The 13,394-nt window shown below is 44.3% G+C and overlaps 1 protein-coding gene across 4 annotated transcripts in view; it reads right to left on the reverse strand.

The window, feature by feature from the left end:
* The window catches only part of klhl29 (kelch-like family member 29), a 130,228-nt gene that overhangs the window by 17,709 nt on the left and 99,125 nt on the right, over positions 1–13,394 (reverse strand). For all 4 annotated transcript variants that reach the window (XM_088286339.1, XM_088286340.1, XM_088286338.1 and 1 more), the window contains one exon: positions 4,480–4,678. In XM_088286339.1, the coding sequence (XP_088142465.1) occupies positions 4,480–4,678 (199 nt within the window). The remainder of the gene's footprint in view (positions 1–4,479; positions 4,679–13,394) is intronic.

Genomic DNA, 13,394 nt, shown 5'->3' on the forward strand with positions numbered 1-13,394 from the left:
CTAAGCAAAAAGTACAGTGGCCCCTTAAGGGATTAACAAAAAAAAATGTAGTTTGGGCAAAGTGAGTCGTGCCGCCTCCATCTTTGTTGTTGTCAGGCCCCGTGAAGAAAATGGCCACATTAACGTCGGGACCATCACGCCGTGACAAACGACTCGGTTGCCTGATATAGCAGCCACAAAAAAAGTCGGTTTGCTCATAAAAGTGACACGTGTATACATAAATATTGTGCAAACTGGAAAGCGGCAGATGCTGACACACACACACACACACCCACGCACCCCCCCCCCCCCCCCCACACACACACACTCGCAAAGTCTCTATATAGCTGTGGGAGACATTTATATCTCGCTGCAGGTCCATAACCATTATGTCTTATCACGCTCCCTTTTTACTCCATTTGCTAACCCTGTGATTTGTCTCCCACGGTGCTAATTTGCTATGACGACGTCGAGGGGGGGCCCCCACGGCGCCCCCATGATGGCGCGACCGAGTGCGTGTAAGTGCGCATGAGAGCATATTAGGATGTTTGCTTTGCTACTCAGCCGCCGACTTGAGTCACTAAAAGCAGTGAAATGACGCCCAGCCAGTACATAAGGGGCAGGTGGTGCAGAGCCCCGTCAGTTTCTTTTACAGTTAATACAGAGCAATTTCTGTTTTACTACGTTTTGAAATGAGCTGTAGTCGTGATCATTTCCTCAGAATGACATTCGAACTTCCTGCTCGTGCTCCATCATCCCGTTTGTCATTTAAAATACCAAGTCAGCAAATCTGGACATTTTCTTTCATTGACCCACAGGGCGGATATGATTGAGCCCAAATCTGCCTAGCAACAGATAGCGTCAACTAGAACTGATTGTAATTTCCTTTGTCAGTGCACAGTAATTACACCCAAACTGCGCCAAGCAACGTGCAAGCGTGGCTGATCCAATGCAAACATTTCCATCGATGTTCTATTCCTCTTGGAACGAATGCTGGATAAGGCAGCAGCAGCGTTGCGGTGGGTCCGGCGGGTCAGGGTTCCGGATGCGCTCCACCTAAGCTGGATTTAGTTTCTCTGTGTCGAATTTATGAGTCCGCACGGGATGAGATTTTGACCGATAAGGCGCGAGAACGAACGTCACCGGCTCACAGTGGCGATGCCGATATGAGGAAAAAAAAAAAAAAACTCCCGCGCATTATTCGCCCCTTTTCCTGTTTTAGTCGCGTGTGCGTGAAGGAAAACGAAGAGACAATCCACGGCGGGACAAGCAATCTCACGCCGCATTTACTCCTCGAGACGAATGGCGAGGTCTAATAAGTACTCGGAGTCGGACAAGAATCAACAAAGTCCGGGGTTAAAACGCTTTTAATTGTCTTTGCGAGCCTCTGACAGCTTCACCTTGGCGCCTGCTTAAATGCAGACGCGGCACTTTCGATTAAAGCTTGAAAGCGAGGCGCTGGCATGCAAGTGGAGGGACAAGAAAGTCACGGGTGTTAATTGGGATGCCGCCAAAAAAAGTAGTCAGATATTCTTTATGCTCTTGTTACAAGATGATCAGATGCGATGTCGGAATGATTAAATAAAAAAGTCATCTTTAATGACCCTTAACATATTTTTATAGCATCAAAAATAAAGACATTTTCGACAATTTGGCCTCAAACTTTTTTTTTTTTTTTTTTGCAACAAAGAATATTATTTAACTGATTTTCTCAACATAAAAAAACAACAACCCTGTATTTATTTTAGAACGTCAAAACTAAATAATTTTACAGGGCCGTCTTGAAAAATCGCCCGACCGATTTAATTGTAAAAATCTGATTATTATTATTAATTAATTTATTTATTTTACAAATCACAACACTGATGATGACATTCAAAACTCCCACCGCCCAAAAATAAATTAAAAAAATAAAATAAATGACATCGTCGAGTTGTAAAAACGATTTTGAAACGTCATTTTACACACTTGGCCATTTAAAAAAAAATAATAATAATTTTATTTTCATATTTTGAAGAAGCGCGAACAACGCTCTTCCCTGTTCGACTTCACTTTCTCACTTGTGAGGGACCACCGATGACGACATCAATGTTAGCCTCGAACTCAAACGCACAATACACACTGGGTTTTTTGAAGGCGATTCATTAGCATATTGCGCATGGAAACACACCAACACACACACACACACACACGCACACACACACACCCACACCGAGTCCACAGATTGACTTGCTCAGCAAGAAGTGCTTCACGGATGGCAGTTCTCTTTTCTTTTTACGCTTGACAGTCTTATCAACAGAGCTCAGGTGGCGCTCCATCTGCTTACGCGCCTTTTTAAGCACACACACGCGCACACACACACCAACACTACACAGTCTCAAACAAACACACTCAAACACACGCATTCAAGGACTAAACCATCTGCCCTTTTCCACAACTTTCACTTTGGAGCATTCTGATTTCTTTCATTCTCAGTTTTTTTTTTTTCTTTTAGGTTTCACAGAAAAACTAGTTTTCCATCAGGCACGTTGTTGATTTCACAATAAGGCTGAAGTGATTCAACGGTCAAATTTATCCTTATCACCGTCTGATATTTTCCTCAGAAAAAGAAAAAAAAATTAGCTGCCGGGGATGGAAGCGATTAATCGATGCAGCTCCGATTAACGGATGGAATAATCGATTCCAAAAAGATTTTCTTGCGACGGCTCGAGCGCCTAATCACCTTTTAACGTTTTACTATATTTAATGACTTCCATTTGATTTCACGCACAAACGTGCCCGCAGCCCAATGAGCAGATGGCACGTCATGCATCATGCATTCCCATTCCGAGTGAATACGCACAACTTTAACGCGCATGTCGTAAATACGTAAATGCTACCACACGGCGTGCACGTCATAAAAACACGAATAGGAGCCACCCCGCTTACAGTTTGCAAATTGACGCAAATGACTTTTTTTAAGTGACCTCAGCGACTGCGATGTTTACACAGCAGTCAATTGCCGCTTGGACATCGTGCATGTTTAAAAATGACGTTCACCTGCAGCGCTAAATGTCTGGGCCTCGAAACACGTTGAGTAAACATTGCCGTAGGTTTTCAAATATCTAACAGCGCATTGATTTCATTTGCATTGTAGCTGGCTCGTCATGATTAACAGCATGTCCCCTGCAAGGTCAACAAAATGCTTTTGAGTTCTTTCCGGAAGTGCACGATGCACATGTGAGGCGCACGTCACACGCATTATACTTTTATGCACAAGTTAGGGGAGTACAAAGTGCGGCCCAGGGGACCAATTGGCAGCCCACAGAGCGCTCGTAAAATTAAACAAGGCAAGAGGGGGGAAACAGCTTCAGTTTGGATGTCATTTAAAACGCTAACAAAACTGTTGGAAATAAGTTGATTTATTTTCTATTTTAATCTAATTATAAAAAATAAAATAAAAGGACAAAATAATGTTGAAATAAAAATAAAATAAAAAAATAAAAAATAAATAAAAAAAAAACAAACAAACAAAAAAAACAATATAAGCCGCATTTTTCCGTGTTGAAAAAATTAGTTAATTACTGCATGTACACAACGATTTTGTACTGTGAATGCACATAAAGGTCAATCATTTTAGATTTAGATTTTTAAAACAGCGACTTTTAACATGGCAACAACTTTGCTGATTAAAACAGAACAGACCCAAGACAATTAAAAAAAAAATAAAAATCAAGATTTATTTAGCGTATTTTCTGAACTATAGAGCGCCCCCTACTGGCGAAAGAAAAATCAACAAAAAAGCCGCACCCCAGTATTAGCTGCATGGTTCAAAATCTAGGAGAAAAAGTAGCCGCTTATTGTCCGGAAAATACGGTAAGTGATATTTTGATGTATTCTATATACTGTGTTATTTATTTATATTAACAAACAATTAAATGATTTAAAAATACCCACATAATCAATATATTGAAATTTTCCTAATTCATTACTATTATGTAATTATTTATAACTTCTGAATACATCAAACTGTATTGTGGCCAATCCGACAGTTTTTTTTTCTTTTTTCCCCCATTTTCCTTTGAAATGATTGTAAGTGCTTGACCTCCACCCTGCATACTGGTTCGGTTTCAAGCATGTTTTTTTTTTGCCCAACACAAGGTTAACTCGCCCCTTCTCTTCTGCTGTATACACACGTGGCTCTCAGTGGGAAAGCTTAGGACGTCCCTGATGGACATCAATTACACTAAGTATCGTTCATTAGTTTGGGAAATGACATCAGAGTGGGCTCTCTTGCTTCCACTTCCAAAGACGGCTTACACTCCAGACGGACTTAATGCAACACTCACACACACACACACACACGCTCGCTGAATAGAATACACAGCAACGAGCCATTTACCTTCGCGGTGGGCCAAAATCAATACAACGCGACGTCTCCTTATGGCGACGTGACCTCTCTGTCACCTTGATGCTGCGCAAAATGAATGGCGAGCCCGGTGGAATGCTGCGTAGCGTTACCTGCAGAGAGCCTCGGTCTGGTGCGGGGCGTCTGCATCTCCTGGCGCGCGTGCGGCAGCATGTGGTAGCGCTTGGCCTCGTTGACCAGATCGCGGCACGCCTCCGACGACTTGATCAGCTCCTCGTTGTCGACCACGTTGAGCAGGTAGGACGGGTGGATGAAGGGCAGGCGCACCGACGCCAACAGATCGGACAGGTGCTGGAAAACAGGCGGCGCCAAGAAATATTAGGTTGTGAAGAGTCGTACGTTTTGTGGCTCCCAAAAAAAAAAAGGTAAATAAAATATACACACACTCTTAAACAAAATAACTATTGCACATACACATTTGAACTTTCTCAACAAAATCAAACGTGTCGAGCACATATGCTGAGGTACCGTTGCCACGGTAACCGCATCAAAAGCCGCAAAACGCGTATGACCGTGTTCAAGCGCGGCGGCGTGAACCCCCATGGGAGGCTCGAGTCGTACGACAGCAAAAAGCTGTAAACAAGCCGGCGCCGAGTGTCACAGCGGCGGGCAGACGCTGACCGGGATGACCTCGAACGGCTCGGTGCCATGTGGCCCAGCTGGACAGGAGGAGGTGGAAAAACAACAGTCTCCCAGACAGAAGAAGTCAATAATAAGCCAAGCAGCTCACCTCGCACACCTGCACCTGACAAGTTGAGTTTGGAAATTTTCACTTAATAAATTGAAATTCGCGAGTCATATCTATCATGAGTAGACCAACCAAAAAAATAAATAAAAATCTTTGATCTCGAAAATTCAGCCCCCAAAACCAGACTGAATTAAACTAAAATTTTATCGGCATCAGATCCAAATAAATGTCTTGGGAAACCCACGGCCAAAACGACGCAGAATTTCTGCTAGTTTAAAGCAGTCGATTGCGGCTTATGCAAAGCCAGCCAATGAGAGAGCAGGAATCTGCCACCAGATTTAAAAAGCATCGTCCAAACAGTGAACATGAAATCAGATTTATACTCTTATCTGCGGTGATATGGCAAAACATAAATAAAGCTCAACGAGCAGAGCGTTTGTTCCGGTGAGAAGAGAGGCGAGAGGGAGGAATGGGGATGGGGGGGGGGGGGGGGGGGTGCGAGGGCGCCCGTCACGGCGGACATCTGCTGATGACATTTCCTCTCAGCGAGCCCCGCAGATGGGACTGTCGGCTCCCGCCACCCACGGGGGAGCGCGCTGTCTGCCAAAACAGTTTATCAAACAAGCCGCACGGGTAAACACGGGTGGGACCTGGCAGATTTAAGAAGCGCGACTACCTGTACGCGCCGGCTGACCTTCAGAGCTCAATTAAAGCTTTTTTTTTTGCTGCTCTATTTTAGCCAAATGCTGTCAATGCTGATACCGTGTGGGTGAATTTGGAATTTTTGGATGACTGAGAAAAAAACAAAAAACACAGGCGTATATTCTTTATCCTCTGCAAAAAAATGACTAATATTACTGATCAGGAGCCGAATAGCCGTTTAAACAACACAAATGCTGACGAGCTGTCGAAACAACGTTTCATTTCAGGTTTCACCGTGAGACATTCCAAAAGTCGACGACCTTGAGGAACAATAATAAAAAATAAAAAAAAAGACTGGCTCAAATAAAGCTGCTCATCGGGCGCGAAACGGAAAACGGCTTTTCGCAGACAATCGTTGCTCTCAGTCGTAAGAAAAGAGGCACTCGGCACGTCAGCAAAATGCCTCACCGACATCACTTCAGTGCAACTTTTCAGCGGCTTTGTGTCGGGACTTGAACAATCACAGGGGGTCAACAATAGCTTGCTTACTTCATATTGTACATCATGGAAAAAAAAAAATTCAATGATATCCCCATAGAGGGAGCCAAGTAAAGCATTTTTATTTTCTATTTTTCGGTCGCGCTGGAACTCCTATGGATGCTTTCCTGGCGCTTCTGTACTTGATTTTTTTTTTTTTAATTTTAAAATTGTTTTTTTTTTTTATTGAAAAATATGACTTTTCATAATCCCAAGGCCTAATAAAATGAACGAATAATACGATCTCACGTGTGTGTGTGAGTTTCGGCTTGATTAAATGTTCTTCCTATTTTAGAGCACAACACCATGTTTTTTGATCAAAAACACATGAGAAAAATTGCGGCGCTTTTTGGGGTGAGCTGGCCCGCGATCCGTGAGCCGCCATAGAACGGGGGATTACTGTAATCTTAGATAAAGTTTGAACTGTCAAAAAAAAAAAGATGAATCCATCAACTGATGCGAAGAGGAGGAGGAGGTTGCCGTGGCAACCGGCGCTGGGATTTTCTAAAAAGCAACTGTCAGTGACAAGCTCTCGATACAGTACTCAACTTGACCCCCCCCTCTCTTCCCCATCTACCCTAAACTAAACTTTCTGGAGAGAAAAAGGAAGAACAAAATGATTAGTGTAGTGTGCACGCAATCAGCAAATCCACCCCCAAAACTGGATGTGCATTTACTGCGGTCCCTTGCTTCTGTCGCCAAACAAGTTGGAAACTGCAGGGAAACTACTTCAGATGGAATACATCTGTTCGCGGATAAAAAGGTAGGCGGTATGGTGGGGGGGTGTTGAGAGAGACAGAGAGAGAGAGAGAGAGAGCGAGAGAGCAAGAGAAAGAGAGAGAGAGAGTGAGAGAGAGAGAGAGACGGAGAGACGGTGAGTGAGTGAGAGAGAAAGAGAGAGAGTGCGTGACAGAGCGAGAAAGTGAGAGAGAGAGAGAGAGAGAGAGTGTGAGAGAGCTAGAGAGCAAGAGAAACAGAGAGCGAGAGTGAGAGAGCGGAAGAGAGAGAGAGAGACGGAGAGAGAGGGTGAGTGTGTGAGAGAGCAAGAGAGCGAGAGAGAAAGAGAGAGAGTGCATGACAGAGCGAGAGAGTGAGTGAGAGAGAGAGAGAGAGTTTGAGAGAGAGAGCGAGAGAGCAAGAGAAACAGAGAGAGAGATTGAGAGAGAGCGGAAGAGAGAGAGAGAGACGGAGAGAGAAGGTGAGTGTGTGAGAGAGCGAGAGAGTAAGAGAGAGAGAGTGCGTGACAGTGCGAGAGAGTGAGTGAGAGAGAGAGCGAGAGAGCAAGAGAAACAGAGAGAGAGAGTGAGAGAGAGCGGAAGAGAAAGAGAGAGAGAGACTGAGAGAGAGGGTGAGTGTGTGAGAGATGAAAGAGAGAGAGGCGACAGACAATCATACACACACACACACAGTTTTAGGTGATTTGAGAATAGTGAACAGTGAATATGTGGGCGAACACTTTAATAATATTTCATTTCCATATTCAATAAAAAGGATACTGACAATAACTCGGCATTTCACTGGGCAAAATATGGTCACTTTATGAAAAGTCATCACTTTGCACAATTACGAGAATCAAGCAACATTAGAACAAACACAAAATCAACATCCCCGATGCGCAAATTCTGACTCGGCAGGGGTTGGTTGCATTTTTTTTTTTTTTGCTTTTGAATGATTAATAAAACAAAGCCTGATTCACAATGGAATGGAACATGTGCACTCTTTTCTTCCCAACTCTCTCGCTCTCTTTTCCACCGCCGCTCCTCGCTCGTCCTCCTACGCTCACAATGGAAATGAGATTCACGCTCGCTGCGAAGACTCAAGCTGTCAGCCTCCATGTTTAAAAAAAAAAAAAAAAAAAAGGAGACAACAACTCAAGTTCTGCTGAGCTAGTTTTCTGAATTATCTGCACTGCGGACAGCAGGGGGCAGTGTCGAGCTGCAACTGCAAATTCATAAAAGGTACAGGTGACAAAACGGACGCTAGCTTCCTGCGACGATGCTAACGTGTGCAGGTGCGTTCGTTAGGTTCAATTTGACAGTCTTTGTGAAGTCCGGGGGGGGGGGGAACTGGTTCGTCAAAATTGTAAAGCTGAAGAGAAGATGACGCAAAATCAATATGTCCAAATTTTCAAAACTGTCTTCGAAAGCAGTCGAATGCTATTTTTAGGTTTGATCTGAGAGTGGCGTACTCGTAACAACCCGCGTCCTCGATGGGGAACCTCTCCGAGGGACATCACTCATGACATTCCCACCGGTCAACCACGTTTGAAAATTGAGAGCGAGCGAGCGGGCGACGGACGGACTCCATTTTACGTTTTTTGTGCGGGCAATTTTCCGTTTCTTTTGGCCATGCTCATTTACGATGAAAGCGGCGTGCGAGTGCGAACATCCCCGACATATGGAAGCTCTCCGCGGGAGGTCCGAGCTCATGTGCGGCAGCTACTTTTAGATTTTTTTTTTTTTTTGCCCGCTTCTTCTCGTCTCTCAGGATGAGGAGACCATATGCCGGAACAACGTGACTCCCGACATGCAACTCTCCCTCACTAATGGGCTCAGATAAGCACTCAAGCCACACAAACAATCCAGAGGGATGCGTGAGACAATTCCACGTCGCCCGAGTTTCCATTTTGCTTCTGTAGAGGGCAGTCACGCGATTGAAAAAGCAACGAGTTTGCATTTTGGTCGTCAAGCAAACAAAAGCAACGGTTTATTTGAGAGATATAAGTAGGCTTTTAACGTCGGAGAAAGACATGGGTGCGTCACATTGTTGTTTTTGGCAAGCGTTTTAGATTTAGTCTTGGATTTTTGGACGATTTTTGTCACATTTAGTCATTCCTATTCGTGATTCGTTTTAGTCGACCAAAACCTCCAAAGGTTTTTGTCCAGGTTTAGTCAACGGAATTTTTTGGTTTCGTTTTCGTAAATTTAGTCGAGTAGTAGTGTCACCCTGCGTGTTGTCCCGGGTGGTGGGCGTGGCCAAACGAGGATAGGTTGCACCAGCGTCGCAATTTTTGAACGACAGATTACATGTCCAATAGGAAGGGATGTCGTAAAATTAGCGCGTCTGACGGACTAAATGCGAACAATTTCGTCCTTTCTCGTCTTGTCGACGAAAATCAATTTACGTCGCGTCATGTTTTTGTGGCTTAGTGAAACGTCCATTGCCGAACAAATGAAGGTGAAGAAAACGATGCTAGATTATTCCTGGTTTGCAGGAAAACCAAACGGGGTTTTCCATTCGGCATTTACCACACGCGACCACTCTGATTGGTGGAGGTCAAAAAAATAAAAAATATCACACATACTGTAAAAATAACAAATAACGTCCTAGCTCTGGTTGTTAAAAAAAAAGCAAATTTCATCCTACAAACAAACACAACCACAGTCTTCTACATACTGGCAGTAACTTGGAAAAGACAACCACATGCTGCTTCACCCAGTCTCAAGAAAAACACATTACAGCAGTCAAAACTGACATGAACGGCAAATGACACCAAGGGTCATGTCGGCTGCATCGGGTTTGAAAAATACACGCCTCTCCCTCCACAGGAATAATAACGCACACGTAAAAGAGAGAGCGCAGCCTCACAAACAAACCCATTCAAGTGCAATGAGAGCGCGCTGCGCACATTACGCGTGTGCAAAATATGCTCGCGCTTGGCCACAAATGGTGTTTTTCGGCGGCTGCGTGACTATGTGTGTGAGTTGCGTGTCAGTCGGAGAGGATGTGAGCGAGAAGGGTAGCGAGGGGGTTGGTTGATGGCGAGTGGGAGAACAGACTGAGGGAGGAGGGGGGAGGGGGGCAAGAGGGGGGGGGGGGGGCACGTCGCCCTGAGCCGCGACTGACAGGTGCAACGCGTTTCGGCATGACTTCATTGGGAGAAAAGGAACACGTTCAGGTCTAATAGTCCTCATCGCACACGGGGGAGACAAGTCTCGTCTCCTAAGCTGTCGGGCCAAAATATTAGGGACACCTGCGAATGCGCGCCGGCAGACTTATTCCATTGCTATGAAAAAAAATATATATATATATTCCGTCACATTCTAATAACATCGAAATGAAAATCATTCTGCATTTTATCACGAGATGGTTGTAAACCACCTTATCGCTTTCCTAGTTGAAATAAATGAAAACGCCATCAATCAGTTCCAGCTCCACAAATCCTCGACGAAAAATAACACTCGACAATGTGAGTAAACTTCAAATGGAAGTGGCATTAAACAAGTCGTAGCTTCTTTGTTTTTGATGAATTTTAAAATATTTGCCAAGACAAATAAAAAAAAATACATGTGATTGTGAAAAGAATTTCAGGACTGCAGTTAGTTGCAGCGGAGTAGCGTCCCGGCTAACACGTCCGGTCGGCTCCAGCCAGCGTAAGCGAACGTGGCTTTGACCTGCTCCGGATACAAAGTCGCCACGGTCGAGCGGGCGCATCCATCTGGCTGCACACATCAGGACTGAGCACGCTCTGGGATCGCACAGATGTCCGTGGAGGTCCTCAGTTCACTGGCCTGCATCCGACCCCCCCCCCCCCCCCGAAAAAAACAGCAGGCGACACGTACGCGACGTTTACACTACATGTTCTCAGTGACCCAATTCTATTTTGTGGCGTCAAAAATCACCAATTTTGTATGGTATCTACGAGACCAGGTGTGGGTAAACTACGGCCCGGGGGCCACATGCGGCACGGTAAACGTTTTAATCCGGCCCGCCGAACTTGAAAAAAATTAAATGAATAAACCTTTATTTTCTAAATACTGTGTTTTTTTCAAAGACATATATATATAGTTGGAATGCTTTTGTTCACTTTCATTTAAAATGAAAAATTAATTAATTAAAATAATATTTTTTTTCTCCAATGAGGTGAGGTTACCAAAACACTCCATCCATCTGCTCCTGGTCAAATTTTACAACCCATTGTGGCAAGCCAATCAAAAAGTTTGCACACCCCTGTCCTAGACAGTAAAAAAAAAAAATAAAAATAAATCAGCCATTTCAAACCAGGCAGACTCAATCAGGCAGACTTTTATCTACTGATCGCGTTCAAGCCTGATGATCAAAACCACATAATCCCGTACTTTGATCAGCATATGATCGAGACTTGAAAGTTTCCCGCAACGGTGTTCCAACAGCGGTGATAGCGGGACACTCGTCCTCGCTTCCACGCCGCCGTCCTTTGTAACGCCATCGCGCTCGTTCAATTACCGGCGACCATTCTCTGCCAAAAGCCTGAATGGGACCTCCATTAGGCCTCACGTCGACATTTCATTTCATAACGGATCCTATCTGGCCAGGTGACAAAAGAGGCTGATTAATTGTCTCTTTGGAAAGTGTCCAGCGAGTGTAACATGGCTAAAAAGGACACTTAATGGCGTGTTTTGCCTGATATATATAAAAAAAAAAAAAAAAAAGGCCGGCCCAGCCATTAGCGGTAATAACAATGGCCCGGCACGACATTTGCGGTTCCGGGGCCAAATGAACACAGTTAAAGGTATTACTTCATGTGCTTATGTGGGACTCTCGTAATAAGCTGATGTAATTTTCTTCGTCTTTTCTCTTCGGGTTTTTTTGAATGCCAGAACAAATTATATCAGAATGAATATCAGAGGACAAAAGTGCTTTGAGGCGGTGTGTGTGTGTGGGTGTGTGTGTGTGTGTGTGTGTGTGTGTGTGTGTGAGAGAGTGCATATTTAAACTGATTCCCCGTCGTCTAAAATGACAAAAATGACCCCATTTTACCTGCAACGTCGCTTATAATTTAGCCGTTGTCTTTGGAGTTCAAAAGCGCAAAAGATTCGTGGCCACGCGCCATTAAGTGAGGTTAATTGTATTTTGCGAGAGACCCAAAACTTTGCATCGGCCACAATCGTCCTTCAGAGGAACAATCAAACGCCTGGCTTGTCTTCTTCCCGTCCCCACTTTGGCTGCTTTTACGCCGCCAAGGAGGAGCGGCCATCTTTGATCGACCAGGCATCGGAAATCTTGGCTAATGAAAGGAACTTGAAGAGAGTCTGATCAATGCAACCGGGTCAAAAAAAGCTCCGGAGTTTGTTCGCAAGCTCGCCCTTGTTTGTATAATCCCTACGTCTGATTTGGGATGATTGAGCCAAATTCCCTGGAATTAGCCTGCTTCGGAACAAAATTAACCACTAAGGGACTGATTTCTTAAGATCCCAAATAGCGAGTATCAAATTATTGTGACAGATAGAACACACTATTGGAGACCAACATTTTTTTTAAAATTTATTTATTTATTTCTTTACACTTTAGGTCAGGGGTGTGCAAACTTTTTGATTGGCGGGCCACAATGGGTTCTAAAATTTGACAGAGGGGCCGGTCCAGAAGCAGACGGATGGAGTGTTTTGGTTACCCTCATCTCATCGGAGACAAAAAAAAAAAAACATTTAATTTGAAATGAAAAGCATTTCAACAAAATATATGTCTTTGACACACCACAGTATTTAGAAAATACATTAACAAGATTTATTTAATTTTTTTTCCAAGTTCGGCGGGCCGGATTAAAACATTTAACGGGCCGCATGTGGCCCCCGGGCCGTAGTTTGCCCACGCCTGCTTTAGGTACTCAAGCCAGGTGTTTGAAGTGACGGAATAGGATGCGTTAGTGGACGAGGGATGATTGCTAGGTTTGCGGCATGACACCTTCTTGTGACTGGCTTCAAGTCCCAAATCGTGCTCTTTCAATCCAAAATGGTGACTTCCTGCTCAATTTCGGGCAAGAGCACCTTGAGGCTTTTTCGGACATCTTGTCATGATAGCCATCTGCTGCCAATTTCAGATCGGTAAAACTCACGTCAGAGTCATCTTTTTAAAAAAAAAAAAAAAAAAAAATATCTAGGGGGCGCTACTGAGTGAGGTCATGTGAGGACCTCTCGGAAATACAATTCCAGCGGAATATCCACTCTAATGCTCTCTTCCATCTCTAAGCGATGTCCATGCCTCGTTTCCCGCCGCCATCAGACGCAAGCTGACAGGGTAGCGGAAAGAGAAAATTGCATATTATTTACCCGCCGCGTTCAATATGCCACTTTTCCGCTATATAGCCCGCAGCTTAAGACACACAAAACGGGGGGGACGCGTGCTGAGATGAATGCAAAAGTCGCGCACGCACACGCACGTGGC

The sequence above is a fragment of the Idiotropiscis lumnitzeri genome, chromosome 21 (genome assembly GCF_059441095.1).
Source record: "Idiotropiscis lumnitzeri isolate Australia: NSW breed Sydney's pygmy pipehorse chromosome 21, RoL_Ilum_1.0, whole genome shotgun sequence".
In the NCBI taxonomy this organism is placed as follows: Eukaryota; Metazoa; Chordata; class Actinopteri; order Syngnathiformes; family Syngnathidae; genus Idiotropiscis; species Idiotropiscis lumnitzeri.